General features: G+C 38.7%; 1 protein-coding gene, 1 non-coding gene and 1 pseudogene across 2 annotated transcripts in view; 1 reads left to right on the top strand and 2 right to left on the bottom strand.

Moving 5' to 3' along the window:
* The window catches only part of HAS2 (hyaluronan synthase 2), a 29,757-nt gene extending 18,025 nt beyond the window's left edge, over positions 1-11,732 (top strand). Inside the window, exons 3-4 of the mRNA XM_006739332.3 lie at positions 8,459-8,560; positions 10,065-11,732. Coding sequence (XP_006739395.1) covers positions 8,459-8,560; positions 10,065-10,994 — 1,032 coding nt within the window. The 3' untranslated portion in view covers positions 10,995-11,732. The remainder of the gene's footprint in view (positions 1-8,458; positions 8,561-10,064) is intronic.
* LOC115942968 (U6 spliceosomal RNA) lies at positions 5,218-5,319 on the bottom strand. The gene has a single exon (XR_004077554.1). It is a non-coding gene; the product is annotated as a U6 spliceosomal RNA (small nuclear RNA).
* A 6,446-nt stretch (positions 11,733-18,178) lies between the features above and the next one.
* Positions 18,179-18,354, bottom strand: LOC102745657 (ATP synthase F(0) complex subunit k, mitochondrial pseudogene; annotated as a pseudogene).
* Positions 18,355-18,682: the final 328 nt, after the last annotated feature.

The following is an 18,682-nucleotide window of genomic DNA, read 5'->3' as shown; positions in this document are numbered from 1 at the left end:
TCGCTTAACCAACTGAGCCACCCAGGCGCCCAAGACTAAATTATTCTTAACTGTAGAGTTGACCTTCATTATTCATGGAGTCTGTATTTGTAAATTACCCCACTCAGTAAAATGTATTTGTAACCCCCAAATCAGTCCTTGCAGTGCTTTTGTGATCATTTGCAGACGTGCAGAACAGCATAAAATTTGAGTCACCTGATGTGCGTGTTCCCAACTGAGGTCAAAGAAGACTGCTATAAACTGTCCTGTACATGGTACAGCACAGCATAAACAAGTAACTTCATAATCTACTTTGTATCATGTTTTTCACATTGTTGTGCTTTCTGTGGGTGATGTTGCTGTTTAAAATGCACCCCCGCCCAAGGGTAGTACTGGGCTAGTGTTCCTGAGCACAAGGCTGTGACTGCCTTATGAAGAAAATAGATTTGCTGGGGGGCTTGGATCAGCTGTGTTAATGACTCAATTTCATATAATAAGGTGTATTTAAACAGGAACGCCAGTAAAACAGGGTTCGGTATTGATCAGTAGACAAAAATTTGTGACCAGAGTCTCAGAGGAACCCAACCCCATATTTGTGCTAGAAGCGATTGTTTTGCTGTTCTCTAAGTCAGTGTTCACGGAAACTTTGTGGAACGTAACTGTCATGAATCGTGAGAATCAACTATATGTCAAATTTGCTTGGTTCCTGTTCTCTATGGGAAGCCTAAGCAATTGAAATATTCCAAGGGCCGATGTTGAGAATGCTTTATGTCTTCTTGTATCATTCATACTAGAGGGTAAGTAAGATTAGAGTTCATTGAAGTAGGAATGGGGAAATCTGAATTCTAGACTTAACTCTGTTGTTTTCTTGCTATGGTAGAACAGATGATCTTCGAGATCATTCCCAGCTCAGAACTCTAACTCAGTACGATTGGTTTTCTTTTTTTTAAAATTTTTTCCAGTACAGTTTTAATTTCTCTGACATTTTAATTTCTTTCTAGCAATACACCTAGGCTTTGGATGAGTATAATAAAAAAACAAAGCAAAAAAAAAGCGGGGGGAGGGTATCAGAATCTGCTTTTCACTTAGCAGTTATTATCATGTTTTCACTTTCATTTTTATCTTTTCATTTTTATTTTATTCTATCTTTTTAAGATTTTATTTTTGAGTAACCTCTACACCCAACATAGGGCTCGAACTCACAACCCTGAGATCAAGATTCACAGACTACCGACTGAGCCAGCCAGGCTCCCCTCACTTTCATTTTTAATCTGCCCTTTGCCCCAAATTTGGATTCTTGAATGTAAGCCCTAAGTTAAGTGCCACCATAATGGGATTTCCTGACTCCTTTCTTTAAAATGAGAATTCCAACCATTTGGAATAAGGGTGTTTCATGGCTTAAGCCTTAGAGGTGATAACATTTGGTTTCCCACGTTCCCAGCTGGCTTGTCACCTTTGTTTTGCACCTTCTGTGACTTTCACTCATGTGTAAGCCTTCCTAAAAAGAAAAGAGAATGACCAAATGACTCCTTTTTTAACCTTCAGGTTTGAAGAGATTCTAGGTTGATGAAAGTCAGTATTTGGATAATTCATTCTACCAAGGCAGGCATATTTCTTCCTAATTCTTTTTTAAAAAAGTCAACAGAGAAGGGCCAAATTGCTTAGATGTCTATGATTGTCTTAGATGTTCATTGGCTAGATTTGAGATCCCTTGCCATAAACTCAGTTGGTGTAAGAAAAGGTGGTCTTCCTCATCCTGCCTCCCTCTCACGAAAGATTATCTTTTTCTTTCTTTGAGGATATTTTTTTTCTGGAATGGTTTTACTAATTAATTTCAAAGTGACTTTTTAGCTCTAAAGTTCTTATATTTTATGATTTTGTATTTGCCACTTTAATCTGAGGCTGGTAAATTTAGCTGTATGCTTACTTGTAAATTCCATTTATCCAGAATCCAAATAAATAGAAAATCAAGATTTTTAAAAATCGAAAGTACCATGCGATATTGATAAAGTCCTACAAGTTTGTTATAATAAAGTTAATTACCATATACCATGAACTTTTGAGTGACCTTGTTGGTTATATTGGAGAAATTTTAAATTGTGTGCAATAGTCTATTTTTGTGAAGGTTATTTTCCATTCTAAATTTTTAGTTTCCCCCATCTCCTGCATGTCTATGGTCCCATCCAAATTATGTACCCTTTTTCACAGATAATTGAGTTCTCAAGTCCAGATTTAAAAAATAAAATTCTGTCCTATACATTTAGGTACTTACAAAACCAATTTTAAATAGTATCACGTTCAGCAGGTTCAATGTCAATGAGGTATGAAGTCAAGATGCAATACTTTTATAAGTCTTAATGGGTCCAGGGTCTACCTTTGCTCGAGGATGAACTTTCACACATTACACCCCAAGGGTACATTCAAGGCTGTACATGAATACTAAGCAGCTGCAAACTACTCTCTCTTTTTTTTTCTTTAATTTCTTGTCTCTAGTAAACAACCCAATCTAAGGATTTTTACATTGCCTGCCCAGAATTCAGTTTGCTTAACTTGAGCTTATTGGGTATCGGAGTAGGCATCGGTTTCCTGCTCTCCCCGTGTGCCTTCACTTATTTACAGTGAGAATAAGAAGGACCCCTTCTCATTGGATTAGTGTCCTTAGTTGGGGCAGAACTCTGTTTTTGGTTTATCACTTCTGGTTTAGGTTGATCACTTTATGCCTTCTTTTTATTGAGCATTTACTATGAGCTAGCCATTATTAAGTGCTTTACATGCGTTATCGAATTAATTTACCAACACAACAAACTTTAGGTGGATATGATTGTCCATATTTTTCATCTGAGCAGTGGAGGCTTAGGAAGGTGAGGTAAGGGTACCAAGGTCAAAATCTAGTCCAAGTTTATGTAAACTTGGTGAATGGTGGATTAAGGCAGATCTGTTTCATCTTGATATTGGCATAGTGCTTTCTCTTCCACAGTGGTGTGTTTCCTCTGGTATTCTACTGTTAAGGGTTCAAGGAGACTGGCACCATCTTGTGTTTGCTAGTAAATAACTATTTGTGACTTTTTTGTTGTTGTTCTGGCCTATCCCTTTTCACTAGAGAAATGTCCTCAGGGAAAGGAAGGGTGAAGGGAACTCCATTTACTTCGTGGTAAAGCTGTTCAGGAAGGCTGGTAGCGGGGTCATGACCAAGAGTAAATTCCACACACTATAGAAAAAAAGTTTCACTGGGTCAAGGTTGAGATGAAGGGTCAAGCCCTGCAAGCAGGCAAAGGATAAAGGCAGTAGCAACAGAAGGGGTCCTGATTTATTTTCAACCTGTTAACTCATTGAAGGCAGCCAGAGTAATTAAGATTTTCTCTTAATCTGTGTGGCTCTCAATGCCCTTTGAAGTGGTATGGGGCTGGAGCGGGGGCAGTGGGGAGATCCACCAGGCAGTCTGAAAGGAAACACGTTAAAAAAAAGTGAAACATTAAAAAAGGTGAAACACAGAGACTTAAGATTTTATTTTAGTCTTGGGTCTTAGAATTTGAACAGCATTTGGCAGAATAGGTAACAATATTTCTAAAGGAGAGTTTTGTTTAAATTATAGTGAGGTAGATCAGTGAGATAAGTTGGAATGAACTTAAAGTCTAATAACGTATGTAATAGACTCTAAACTAATAGTTTGTAACTGAATTACAGACAGTTGCAGACACATTTTAATTTGTTCATCGTGATAAGAGATCCTCGATAAGTGATCAATTCCGATGGTCATTTTAGAGAGTCTCTGCTGAGCCATACATTTGTGGTAAGGACTGTCATGATCCCTTAGGTTATGGGTTTACTTAGTGGGTACAAAAATGTAAAGATTATTACCTTATACTAGTGGTGTACTTCTCTGTGGTCCTTTTCAATTTACAAGGGACTTTGATATGTACTGTCTCACTCCAGTACCATTCAGATGGCAAATGGCTTGTTAAAGTTCTCAGAAATAGTGAGATACAGGCCTCAAGACCTCTTAATTCTGAAGGCATTTGTCCTTTTAATAGGCGAGTCTTGGCCAAAGAAAAAAATCTACTCTACCTAATGTTTTATAACTTTTATGCCATTATTGTTCCTTATACCACATAAAGATGGAGGCAATGTTTTAAAAAAAAAAAATCCACTAGAATTAAAATTGGGTTTAGAACATATTTAATCTCAGGGTTTTTTTGTTTTTTAATTTTATGAAAGAAAACCTTCCCCCTGCAACCAATTGTTTTAGTCCCAGGGTTGGGAAACTTTGCTTGTAAAAGGCCTGATAGTAACTATTAGGGTTTGCAGGCCATATGGTCTCTATTACAACTATTCAACTTTGCTGTTTTAGTGTGAAAGCTGTCATAGATGATATGACAATGAATGAGTATGCTTGAGTTCCAATACAACTGTACTCATGGATACTGAAATTTGAATTTCATGTAATTTCCCTGGGCCACAAAATAGTATTTTTTTGAATTTTTTCAATTATTTTAAAAGGTAGAAACCATTTTTAGGCCACGGACCATATCAAAACAGGGGGCAGGCTGGACTTGGCCTGAAGACCTTAGTTTGTGACCCCCTGTTTTAGATAGGGAGGAAAGAGGGCCGTTATCTCCTAGCTGCAATAGGGCAGGAGGAAGAAGGAGGAGCAGTGGTCTGAGGCACTTCAGCTGATGATTCTGTGGTTAAGACTGAGGTGGCTGGTTCCTCCCCAAAGTGCCTTTTTGTCTTGACATTTTCTACTCATTTTAGTGACAACTCGATGATTTTGCTTCATTTCCATATCTCCTAGTGAAAAATCTTAATGACTAGTGATCATGTGGTTTAAACAAATTACAGGGAGACATTCAGTGTGGACAGAGAGATGGTTTGATTTGTTCTCTAATTGTTTTCCTGTGTGTAAATCACGGCCTGTAGTTTGTCCCCAGGTGAGGTCAAGCTCTATGTCAACTGGTGTATGTCCCTTACAGTTTCTAGCCTAGAGCTAAATGGCCAACATTTATGAAATTACATCCTTGTTATTAATTGGTGGGGAGATGACTAGAAATCCTGTTCCCACTATACTGGTTTTCAGAGGGGCTAAAGTCACTCTTTAGATAGTAATAAATACATACTAGTAGGTCCATGAACATACATGCTGACTGTCTCAGATGATAGCTTTCTAGCTGGCATTCTGTCACCAAATAGCATCCAGAAATCCAGATTTTGAACTTATTTCTCTGTTTCTTCTTTTTTTAAAAAAATATGGAATGCTTCACAGCTTTGCATGTCACTGTACTCAGGGGCCATGTTAGTCTTCTCTGTATGGTTCCAAGTTTGAAGCCAGTCACAGAAATTGAACTTCTTTAAAGCTCTTTCATCCTGCTATAGCAAATCCCTGCCCAGGAGACTGCCGGGAGCTTTCCCTTCCGACACAGTTCAGCCCACCATGAGAACAGTCTCTCTCAGAGAACTGCTGGTGCTTTGCTGTTGGAAACTGGGAGGTACAGGACCAATTTAAATATTCAGAGCCTCAGACGTTTGGTTCTTCCTTAGTCATTTCAAAGGGGCAGTTCCCTTGGCTTGCCTGTACTCACAAGGCGGAGTTACTTGAACATTAACTCTAGATTGCCCCCTTCCTGTTGTTTTTAGTCTTATTTTAGCTTTCCGGTTTTACCTTTCCCAGCCTGAGTCAATAGAGGTGGGTGTGGCCATAAACTCAGGATACTGGATTCTAAAGGTGGGTTGAGCTCTTGCCTTCACCCTCCTACCCTCATGACGGGCTGGACAAGCTTGCAGCCATCCATATACAAACCAGTGATAGGCAAGGCACAGGAGAAGCAAAACGTCACTTTTGGAGAAATTTGTTTAGGCTTCTGAGGTTTGCTTACAAACCCAAGCGTTAGTAAAATCCTGTTTTCTACAGTGAAAAACTAATGTTTCTAAGTGAAAAACTCCATGTTGCCTAAGTAAGTGAGATCGTGCCGGACCAAAATAGAATGCTAAAAAATGAAACAAAACAAAATAAACGGTTTTTGTTTAGCAAAGGAACACTTTTAAGTCAGTAAAATAAAATAAAAAATTCAGATGTTAACTCTAAAATTATAGGATTAGTTAAATCCAGAGAGGTTATAACTGAATACCCTATATACTTCTTAATTTACAAGTTTCAATAATGCATTTAAATTGCTATTTTCACCAACATTATTCCTTAATATATATTAATTTTTTTTTCAGAAAATATAGCTATTAGTAAAACGGAGACAGACACTTTTTTTTTTTTTTTTAAGATTTTATTTATTTGACAGAGAGAGAGACAGCCAGAGAGAGAACACAAGCAGGGGGAGTGGGAGAGGGAGAAGCAGGCTTCCCGCCGAGCAGGGAGCCCGATGCGGGGCTCGATCCTAGGAACCCGGGATCATGACCTGAGCCGAAGGCAGACGCTTCATGACTGAGCCACCCAGGCGCCCCGACAGACACATTTTTTAAAATGTTGAAATTCCTTAGTTATTTATATGAGGGACTCATGCTATATATATAGAGAGAGAGAGAGACAGAGACAGAGAGACAGAGAGACAGAGAGAGTCCCCTTCAACTCAGTTTATGCTTCTTGTTTTTTTTTTTTTTTCCATTCAAAACTGGTATATCAAATCCCTATTATTTTAATGAACTAGTAAGGAGAACTATAAAAATAATTACTTTTTATATAAATAAATAGGCTAAATCTTGATTAAATCCATCCAGGGTAGTCAGCGTTGATGGCAAAATAATGGGAATTGCTGATAACTCTCCAGTCTCTATTAATTATGTTAATTACTGTTTGGATGGGGATGTGAAACTGGTTCATTACAGGTCAACTCTGATCAATTTTTTTATCTACTAGGCTTTGCTGCAGTCCCCAGAAAAGAATACTGTGTCTTACTGGTGTTAATCAGGGATAGAGAAGTGGGAGCACTTTTCCTACTTGCGATTTTCTTTGATCATGTTGAAGTAGCTCTGTCCACAGGTATAACTCACCTGGGGGTAGTAGCTTTTCTCAGCTGCCTCACTCCTTCCCTCCCTAAGAGAAGTGATTTAATCTGACTGGTGAGTATAGGAGAAGAGAGAGCTGGCTCCTCCTTCCCCCTTTCTTCTGGGAGTGGGCTTCCACCAAGAAGCTGGCATCTTCCATACTTTTAGAAGGGAATGCACTTTATCTGCAGGAGGAGGCTGACCCCACTTAGATGCTATTTGGACTTGATAGGTCTGTCTAATACTGGAAAACATAATTATGAAGCTTGCTATTCCACAGGTATAAACTCTGTTCTCTGTATTAGCTTTAGGATTATACAGGCGCTATTTTGGTTAGTCATCTCCCTTATTCTTTTGTTTCATTTTCCAACTGGCTTAGAAATCAGGCTGGAAAGAAAAGTATTTATAACCCTGCCCCCTTGGGCCTCCAACTGTCTGTCAGAAGTTCACTAGTATAGACTCATCCCAATAATTTTCTTGAAATTGTAGTTTGGTTTTGTTTCAGAATTGCTTTTTTAGACCCATATAAAGACTGTTTTTAAGAACAACTACTAGCAGGCGCCTGGGTGGCTCAGTTGGTTAAGCGACTGCCTTCGACTCAGGTCATGATCGTGGAGTCCCGGGATCGAGTCCCGCATCGAGTCCCACATCGGGCTCCCTGCTCGGCCGGGGGTCTGCTTCTCCCTCTGACCCTTTTCCCTGTCACGCTCTCTGTCTCTCATTCTCTCTCTCGCAAATAAATAAAATCTTAAAAAAAAAAAAAAAAGAACAACTATTAGCTTTTCTAGAATGGCTTATGATAATTTACATTTCTTTTTATGTACAAAGGGCTAGATGAATACTTAATGCTTTAGAATAAGAAGGTGGTCTGCATATTATGCTGGTTCCCTTCCTAATGGTCTATCAGCGGCTAAGCTCAGCTCATATGGACATCTTGCTTCAAAAGTATATAACCAGACATAGGAGAATTGCTTTCCTGTCTTTTAGTCACCATATTAAAATAGGGGAGGGAAATTATTGTTAAACATGCCTCCCTTTCAAGACTCTCATAGGATTTTCTGACCACCATTCAGACCTGAGGGATAAGTTGCCTAAAGGACTTATTTAAGGCAACAGCAACAACAATAAAAAGAGTCCTCTGTGATGACCAACCTAAGATGTTTACTAAGTCCTGGAAAACTGGGGTGTTACCTGGGGCATAAGACTTCATTGCCAAGATGAGGAACATCCATGGTAAACCAGGACAAGCTGGTTAGCTTGCAAGACCTACCTAGCACTTGGGCTGTTCTATCCAGCTGTGCCGTTTACTTCAATTGTGAGCTTGCTCTTTGCATTGGCCATGACATAACGGTCACCCCTGAAGTACCTGCTTACTGAGGCCCGGTGCCAATAAAGCTGACGGCATAATATGTATGCCCAGTTTTGACGGTAGGGACCACACTCCTACTTCTTCCTTTTCTTTAACTCATTTCTACTTTCTGCTTTGCAGGTCTGTGATTCAGACACCATGCTTGACCCTGCCTCATCTGTGGAGATGGTGAAAGTTTTAGAAGAAGACCCTATGGTCGGAGGAGTCGGGGGAGACGTCCAGGTGCATACGGCTTCACTTTCCGCACGAGCCACCTTTAGTTATACTTTTACTCGTTGATTCATTGAACATATGTTCACTACACACCAAACTCTCTGCCAGATGTTCCTTTGGTGCTAGAGACACGTTAGTATGTGCCTTGGACCCACTTTATTGACTCTTTTCTTTCCTACATTGAAAAAAAAAACAACACAGGATTTTTTTGCTTAACCCTGTGATGTAACCCTTGTCTGTTGGGCCTGAGAAGTTATATATAATTAATTTAAATATGTAATGATTTCTACCATATCTTCTTGAACTTGATGTTCTGGTAAAATCTAATGTTGGAGTTCATTTAGTTGCAAAGGTAAAAAAATGGAAGAAGGGCTGGGGATGGATTCTATATTTATACCTTTGTATTTAAAAGCTGATTAATACATGGTTGACTAAAAATCCAAATCGGAATACAAAGGAAGAAAAGAGAAATAGGAACTCAAATTTATACTGGTAAGAAAGGCAAAGGAACAATTAATTAATAAGTGGGTTTTCTGATTATGATCTATTTCCCACCAATAATTACTTATTTCCCATTATTTGCTCTAAATGAAGAAACAGTTAATGAAGTAAATATTAATAAAGGCAACTTGGAATCTGTGGGATGGGAAATGAATATATATGTGAATATGTGAAGATTAAAATGAGTGCTTTGCAAACACGTGATCAAATTTTAGCAAAAGGTGAGAAGCCCATGGAAACTTGACTTTAAAAATTAGGTACTGCATTGCTATATAACCCGTTTTATACATGCATGGTGATAATGAAGGCAAAGACAATGCCTGGAATAGACAAACAGCCTGGTGATAAAAGAGGAAGCATGCAAAATCCAGATGAGAACCGTGCAAAATTGAGATGGAGGAAAGAATTTAGAAATATTGCCAAGAAAAAGCTGATAACTTTCAGTAGCCTTTACATAGAGCATTATTTTTCAGGACTTAAGTTTTGGGAAGAGGCCAGAACAAACAATTTAATCACTGGCATTGCATAAAAGAGGGAAAGAAGGAGAAAGAAAATTAATGGAATTGAATGAGTTGGTAATTAGCCAGAACAGGAGAGGATAGGGCTTAAAAACCTTCAAATTTTAGATGGGAGGAAAGAGTGGGAGGATTTAGGATCTGCGAACTAGAGCCTAAAAACACGTTCAATATTATAGCATAACAACAAGGAGAACAACAACAAAAAAAAAGCCCTGGACAAGAAAGAGGACAGAGCCATGAAGTAGAAAAACTGTTGCTCCTCAAGGAGTCCCAAGGCAGGTCCACAATTTATCAGATTAATCTAGTAACACAGAATCAGAGAAAATAAAATATAACCGTGTCAAAAAGAAGAAGGACGCTAACATAGGAGGATCAAACAACAAACCTCACTCTAGGTAGTAACCTCACGATGGTGCAGATTTTGTTGGTATTTTAGCTGCGGCTTATGTTTTATTTATTCGTTTTTTTTTTGTTTTTTTTTCCCCTTCTTGCAGATTTTGAACAAGTATGATTCTTGGATCTCCTTCCTCAGCAGTGTGAGATACTGGATGGCTTTTAACATAGAAAGGGCCTGCCAGTCTTACTTTGGGTGTGTCCAGTGCATTAGTGGACCTCTGGGGATGTACAGAAACTCCTTGCTGCATGAGTTTGTGGAAGACTGGTACAATCAGGAATTTATGGGCAGCCAATGTAGTTTTGGTGATGACCGGCATCTAACGAACCGAGTGCTGAGTCTGGGCTATGCAACAAAATACACAGCTCGATCCAAGTGCCTTACGGAGACACCGATAGAGTATCTCAGATGGTTAAACCAGCAGACCCGTTGGAGCAAGTCATACTTCCGAGAGTGGCTGTATAATGCGATGTGGTTTCATAAACATCACTTGTGGATGACCTACGAGGCCATTATCACTGGATTCTTCCCTTTCTTTCTCATTGCCACGGTAATCCAGCTCTTCTACCGGGGTAAAATCTGGAATATCCTCCTCTTCCTGTTAACTGTCCAGTTAGTAGGTCTCATAAAATCGTCCTTTGCCAGCTGCCTTAGAGGAAACATCGTCATGGTCTTCATGTCCCTCTACTCAGTGTTATACATGTCAAGTTTACTTCCCGCCAAGATGTTTGCAATCGCAACGATAAACAAAGCTGGGTGGGGCACGTCTGGAAGGAAGACCATTGTGGTCAATTTCATAGGACTCATTCCAGTATCGGTTTGGTTTACAATCCTCCTGGGGGGTGTGATTTTCACCATTTATAAGGAATCTAAAAAGCCATTCTCGGAATCCAAGCAGACAGTTCTCATTGTTGGAACGTTGCTCTACGCATTCTATTGGGTCATGCTTTTGACGCTGTATGTGGTTCTCATCAATAAATGTGGCAGGAGGAAGAAGGGACAACAGTATGACATGGTGCTCGATGTATGATCTCACGTTGTTTGACGTTTGCAGTCACACACGCAGACACACACAAAACCTTAGTTCCTCTCGGGACTGTACAGTCTTGTGGCATCCCATAATGCCACCAAAGGAGACCTATCACTGCTGCTGGGACTTGAACAAAGACGTTTCTATGGGTTTATTTTGATTCTGCCAAAGTAAAACAAGACATCAATGAGAAGAAACTCAGATTTAACCTGTTATTTCTATGAAAATGGGAAGCATTCTGTTTATGCACTTTTTCCTTAATGTACATCTGCCTAACAGTGTTTGCCCTATATACCTCACTAGCCATGCTTTATGTGGGTTATCATGGAAGAAAAGGATTTTGGAAACTCAAGGAAAAGTTCTTTCAACGTATTCAACCTAACTTATGGACTGTGTTGATAGCTAATTTTTTTTTTTTTTTTTTTTTAGAAAGGAGTTTCTGTTTAACTCTACCAAATGAAATGCCAAAGGAAATTTCAAAGGCCGTTGGCTGTGCTGTATTTTTATATAATTGTACTGTGTTTTAAAATTTTGTATGCCAATTTTTAAAACAAATTTTGCATATTCTATATTTTACTTCTCTGCCAAAATACACCTGTTCTTTTTTATTATTATTAAAATAGGTTCTGAAAAAAATTCATACTTAAAAAAAAAATCTACCCAAAATGTGAAGCTTGGTTAACTGATGTTGTTCATGATAGAAGGAATAAAATGTTTCTCTCTCTCTCTACCTTTTAACATGGAATAGTTTATTTCTGTGAAAAGTATTTAAACTTTCAATATTTTAACTTTTTTTTTTTTTTCATTTCTTTTAGAAAAGGCCAATATACCTGTCACACTTTGGGAGTAGAAATACATACTTATGTGCACACACACACAAAAAGGAAGTCATTGGAAATCAAGGCCAAAGGGGTAGAAAAGTGCAATTTTCCATAAGATTAAAAAAAAAGGGGGGGGTGGGGGAGTGCTAGTCCTTGAAAGAAAACACTGGGCAAATGTGGAGATTCTGGCAGTGTTTTCTCACGCTGAGTAAAATGGAAAGTGGAAAAAAAATCATCTGTGTTATTTGGACAAATACAATGCAGTTCATCGTTTTGTTCTGTGGCCTGAATTCACCAGATCCTGTTGAACATAACTGACCTGTCTTTTTTTTCAGCTTGCCAGTTCACTTTCCATGTTACTAGGAGGCTTACACGGGTGAGTTGGATACAATTGAGTAAGTGTAAAAGCCTATAGATACAAAACTGGCACATTCGAGCTTGTCTTCTACTTCCCAGGGAGGATATTTTTTCTGGATTCATACAGATAATCGCTCCATCTGTCCTGTTATTGGCCTACATAGATATGTTTACGTAGTCAGAATAATACCAAGGTTTAATAAGTGTATCAAGAATTGGCACATGAGAAAAATTGATGAACCAGGTACCCTTAACCCGGCAAATTTCACTACTCGAAGGGCCTCAGTTATCCAGTTTGACTTTTGACATGACCCATCTTGCCTTGTAGCTGGTGCTGTGTAGACTTGTGTTAAAAACAATCAAACACATGAGTCGTTGCATAAAGCATGTTGTGATGAAGTGGAGTATGAATGTGGAGAAGTGTTCAGCCATGTGCTTCTACCATTCTGCTTCCTCGCCCATGTTCCATCTATCCTGCCTAAGAAAAAGCTGCACATTCTACCTTCGGAGTACAAAAAGGTACACACCATTCTGCAACTCAGACTCACTGTTGGGAGAGTTTGCGGGAAACAGAGCACAGCATGCCAGTAAATGAAACTAAAACTTGAGTTTGCCTTTTTAACTATTTATGTTCTAAGTTAAGCTTTGATAACTTTCAAATGTCAAATTCTCTCATTCTTTTAAAAGATTGAATTAATTGCCTGTATTTATTTTAGCAATTATTCAATGTATTTCCAGTATAGGATGTATAGTATAATTGATTTTTTTGTAAATAAAATATTTTTGATAAGAGCATTGCCTTTTTTTCTACGGGAAGGGGGCATTTCAAACAAAACAAAAAAGTTGTTTTTCTGATTATAATGGAATAGATTTAAGAATGGGGTATGCGGAAAATAAACAAACATGCTTGGTCAAAGATAATAGAAGTCACTTAATGTTACTAATCATGAAGCAGAAATCCCCCAGATTGGTGTGGTTTGGAAATCTGGAAAACAGGAGAGAGAGAGAGACCCAATTCATATAACGCTTGTCTTTAATCTTACCTTCTACTTCCCTTGGAAGCAGCCCAAATTTAGACAAATTGTTTTATTATAGTAATTCATCATAGTAGGAAATAAACATTTCCAGAAAAGTCATAAGCAAGTTTGTTTAATTAATTATAATATTTACAAATAATAGCAACATCTTAAAGTAACTTCAAATCCAATAGAGAGCAATAATTAAATGAATTATGGCATTTCCAAACAATGGAACATTATTACCCATTAAAATATTCTCAGAAGATATGTGAAATTGGACAAATGTTACATTAAGAATATATAACCATTTTGTACAGTAACCTCCCAATTTTGTAAAAAATACAAATGTTTAAATGTGGTTATCTCTACTCCTGGGAATATCACCGATTTCTATGCTGTATACATTTTTGTATTTTCCAAATACCATGATCCTGTATTGTTTTTATAATCAGAAAAAGGACAATAAATATTGCTTTTTTTTTAAAAAAGTGGGTTGGGGCATCTAATAGCATTTCCTGTTTTCAGGAGCTTTGATGGTAATCCAATTTGCCACTGATCCCTCAAATTCATCTTATTTCCCGATTTTCTTTTTATTATCCTAAGAATCACTCTTTACTTTGGTACAGTTAAATTATATATATATATATATAATATAACTATATATATATATAGTTAAATTATATATATATATATATAAACAGTATAGCCACTGAACATTATTGCCACTCTAGTGATGGTTCTAATCCCAATAATTGATAAAGTCACTTGATGCTATTTAAAAGGTTGGTCAACTTCATGTAAAGGGCCAGTGAGTGTATGCTGTAGGCTTTCCTGGCCACGTGGTCAGTCCTGGGACTACTCCCTCTGCTCTTACAGCACAAAAGCATCCACAGGCATTATACCAACAATCGTGTGTGCCCATGTTCTGATAACCCTTTACGGACATCGAAATTTGAATTTGTAATTTTCATGCATTATGAAATCATTTCATATTTTTTTAATCATTCAAATATCTTAAAACCATTCCCAGTTTATCAGCATTACTCAAACAGGCAATGAGCCAGGTTTGGCCGGCAGGACATGGTTTAATGGCCCTTGCTCTTTAGGAATCTACTGACTCATTTGTACCATTAAATACTTAACCCAACACCTAATTTTTTTTTTTAAGATTTTATTTATTTATTTGAGAGAGAGAGAATGAGAAAGAGCACGTGAGAGTGGGGAGGGTCAGAGGGAGAAGCAGACTCCCCGCCGAGCAGGGAGCCCGATGTGGGACTCGATCCTGGGACTCCAGGATCATGACCTGAGCCGAAGGCAGTCGCTTAACCAACTGAGCCACCCAGGCGCCCCCCAACACCTAATTTTTGAGCACATACCAGGTGTCAGGGACTGCCAGGAGCACACTGTATAGACTGGCTATTTTAATTCTCCTATCAGTCCGAAGAAGGGGTTCCACTATTATTGCTATTTTACGGGTGAGGAACCAGAGGCTTAAAGAGAGTTGGTACCTTGAGATCATAAAGCTGGTAAATTGTGATGGTGGAACTTAGGGGCAGGCATTCTGATGTCAGACTTACCCTTTAAACAGGTAAATAGTCTGTGCCATCCATGGTCCAACAGCGCCAGCATGAGCTGGCCATTTGTTAGAAATGCAAATGCATGGCCCTGCTCCAGACCCGCTGAATCAAAATCTCAGGCTGGCCCCCAGAACCTGTTTAATAAGATCCCCAGGGGACTTCCTCACATTGAATCTGAGAAGCATTGCTCTAATCTAGTATCTTCTGTTTTCCTCAGACGAAGTATCGTCTCTGTGATAACTGTCCACTCAAATATTTGCATTTTCTTTTTGAGCTATTCAAATATGGATGTTGACAGACACCTGGTTTTAACGAAGCTTACTGAACACCTGTCATGAGTAAGAAATCAAAAGGCAGACTCAAAGAGCTTATAATTGAGTAAGAGGGATATGATAATTACACAAACATTTGGTGCAAAATGGAATAATAAAGGTGTGAAGAATGGCATGGGAATATAAAAAGAAGGAATGAAGTGGACGATTAGCCCTGTTAAGATAGGTTTCAAGATAGTGTGGCATTGAGGTGATTCTTTAAGGAGGTGCAGATTTGTGGGGACTCAGGACTTTCCAGATGAAAAAAATATGGGTAAAGTAATAAAGGTGTGATTTTGGTATATGTTCCTTTCCACAGAATTAACAAGTTTAATTAAGGTGGGGGCTGTATTTAACCAAGAGGGCAGACTAAGCTATAGAAAGTATCTTTGAGGGGCGCCTGGCTGGCTCAATTGGTAGAGCATGTGACTCTTGATCTTGGGGTTGTAAGTTCGGGCCCTACATTGGGTATAGTGATTGCTTAAAAATAAAATCTTAAAAAAAAGAAAGTACACTTGAAGGTAGATCACAGAAGACCATAATCCAACTGGGAGAAATACTAGAATGAGATGTTTCAATTTGATAGGGCACAGGATGTGCAGATAATTTTGAATGGGGTGCTAACAATATCGCAAACCAAACTACATGATGGAGGTTTGGATTTGAGTGTCCCACATAAACAAGTATGATTTGGTTCAAGTGTGCTTATAATAAGCTGGTATTGTTCTTCCAGGCACTTGACTACTTTCATCCCATTCCCTCCAGATCTCCCTCCAGTTACCCAAACACCATCTTTAGCTTCTTTTATATGCCTTGCAACCAGCTGGTCACAACTGTTTGATTCCCTGCTTGCTGTGTCACTCAAATTCCTCTCTTACCCTAGTTAAGACATTCTGTATCTCTTACTTGAACTGTTAAAGACACCTCCTAACTACCCCTTTTCCTCATTTCTGTTCCATCCAATGGATTCTCTACATTTCTGTCACAATTCTCCTTCTAAGACCTAACTCTGAATACAAAGGTTTAATTTCATCTCATTGTCAACAAGATAAAAGCATTAAATCTCTACAAGTGCCTTCAAGGCTAATAATTTTCTGTTTCTAACCTCTCTTGAAGGCCTTAATCTTACTATTTTTTTGCAGTCCTACTAAAATAGATTGCTTTGCTCCCTCTTGCACACACTTTGCCCTTTACTTTAGTCAGCTTTCTTTTAGGCAGAAATTCTCAGAAACCTCAACATGCTGATGATGTTTTATGAATCTGCAAGGAAGGGCCATCACATGCAGAAATTTCCACACTTAGATGACTAGGGTGTCTGTTCCACAGGGATGTTAGGTCACATCTGGACTAACATTGTTATCTTGCAGAATATAGTTTAGGTAACACTAGTATATAATCCCTGACACCACAAGTTGGATTTGTTTTCACTTAAATCTAGAAAAAGCATGCAACGCTTAAGCTCCTTATTTCTTGAGTAATCAGCTCCAGGTGCGGAGACCACAGGAATAAAGGGGAGGAGTCTTCAGGTTCATTTGACTCAGCCTTTGAGCCAAGAGACCGGCTCCTCTCCAGGGGTGGCCCATTTGCTGTCAGAAAGCTCTCCCCACTCTGGCTTCAGCAAACCCGGGTGACTTGTTTTAGCTCTGCTATTCAGGGCAACCAGGAGTTCAATTCTGATATGTCAGGGAAATGTTTGAAGAGTAGGTGAGACTAATGTTTGAAACAACTTGGCGTCGTATAGGGCACTGACTGAGAAGAAGCACGATGGCTTCATAAACTTCAGTTTATGGGAAGTTCAGTTTAAGGGAAGGTTGCCTTTTATCTTGGACTGAGTTGGGTTGTCGAGTTGAAAAAGTCAAATACAATCATTTTTTTAACCAGGTCAGGAGAGGATTGTACACATTCCCTAAGAAAGAACGGAGGCAGGACACATCCCACTTTTTAAGACAACACGTGATGTGTCTCTTCCAGTAAAACACAAAGAACATTGATGAAAGTCTTAAGGAAATAAAAATGTTGGAAAAAGGATCTCTGGGATCAAAGTTGAAGGGCTGTTAAATGAAGCTATCAGTACCATCCCTGTACAAAGGAACTTTGAAGTTCATTGAGTCCAACTCAGCTGCCTCAAATCTTTGTTGAAATTGAGTCAGGACCTAAAGAAAGAGAGGGAGAGAGAAGGCTCCTTATCCCAAAGGAATCAACTGCAATCCAGTTGATTTTAGCACCGAGCTCAAGATTGTACAGCTGGCTACAAACCCTGAGGCTAGCATCTGGGTCTCTTCTATCCAGATGTTTTGGCCTGCTTTATAATGCAGAAAACCTCAAATTAGCAATTTCTGGGCAGCTACTCTCCTCTTAAATCTGACAGATTGAGGCTATGCTTCAATCCATTCCCCTCAAAGAGAGTTGTAAATTATAAGCTTTTCAGGTTTATGGGTCTTTGACATTTAGACTTTAAATAAAAAGCCACCCTGTGCTGTCTACAACAATACCTGAAATTTTCAGTACCATGAAGAAATATCTTAACCTATCAAAAATAGATCTAAAGTTCTTGCCCTCAAACAAATCGTTGCCATACTACCCACTTTGGAAGTGCACAAGGCCAGAACAAGTTTGGATGTCTCACTTATTTTATATCTGGGCTTTGGTTGCAGATTGACTTAAACTGGAGAAAATTACCCCACTTCTTTGAGCCTTATTTTCCTCATCTGAATAATAATGGAGATGATACATTTCAAAGTTACTGTGCAATCAAGACAGCCTATGAACCGTCCCTAGGAAAGATATTTGCCACATAACAGAAATTTAATAAAATTTTCTTTTCTTTTCCCCTCCTTCCTAAGCAACTAACTTCATTTATGTTCCTTTCTTCTTCTTCTTTTTTTTTCATTTGTTCCTTCCTTCTTAAAATTTCTTTCCATAGCAAACCACTGGACCAAAGGCTGGGACATTTAACTCAAATACCGAGGAATTTTACTTCTCAGAAATGCATTTTATCTTAACTTTTTTTTCCAGGTTCATAATGTATTGTGGGGACTATCACATGATGAGTGGACATTAGCTTCTCCAGGGATGGGAACTTAACAGCTTAAAACACATTTATGTTGCTTTCACAGCTAGTGTGTTTTTAGGCTGTAACTTGAAGTATAAGACCATCACAGCAAGACCTCCATATGTGGTCAGGACACAGTTCATTCTACCTGTGAGAGTATAAGAGTTAAATTTTTTTGGATACCAGTGAAATGGAACGGGGCAGCAGTTTCTGGACCTGCCATGATTTCAATCTTACAAAAGGCGCCAATTCCACTGGTTGTGTCCTTCAGTGCACTTCAAAAATGCATCTTAAATCACCCATTTGGTGGCTTCTATCCAGCCTGAAGATTTTTTTTCCCAGGAATAAGGGGACTTCTTTTCCTTGAGACACAAAGCAGGTAAACTGTTATAATTGCCTAGTATGTTCTGACTTCGAGAAGAGCACTTAACTCAATACAATTTTGTGTCTGACAAAGTAAATATTCTGTAATGCCTAAAACATGGTAGGGGGACCAGTAGGAGGAGCATGGCATTGACATCCGATGGATTTGGGTCCTGGCCCTCCTGTGT

The sequence above is a fragment of the Leptonychotes weddellii genome, chromosome 4 (assembly GCF_054177405.1).
Source record: "Leptonychotes weddellii isolate Sample4059 chromosome 4, ASM5417740v2, whole genome shotgun sequence".
NCBI classification, from domain to species: Eukaryota; Metazoa; Chordata; class Mammalia; order Carnivora; family Phocidae; genus Leptonychotes; species Leptonychotes weddellii.
The sequence above is the reverse complement of the archived record's forward strand: the minus strand, read 5'-3'. Positions and strand labels throughout refer to the sequence as shown.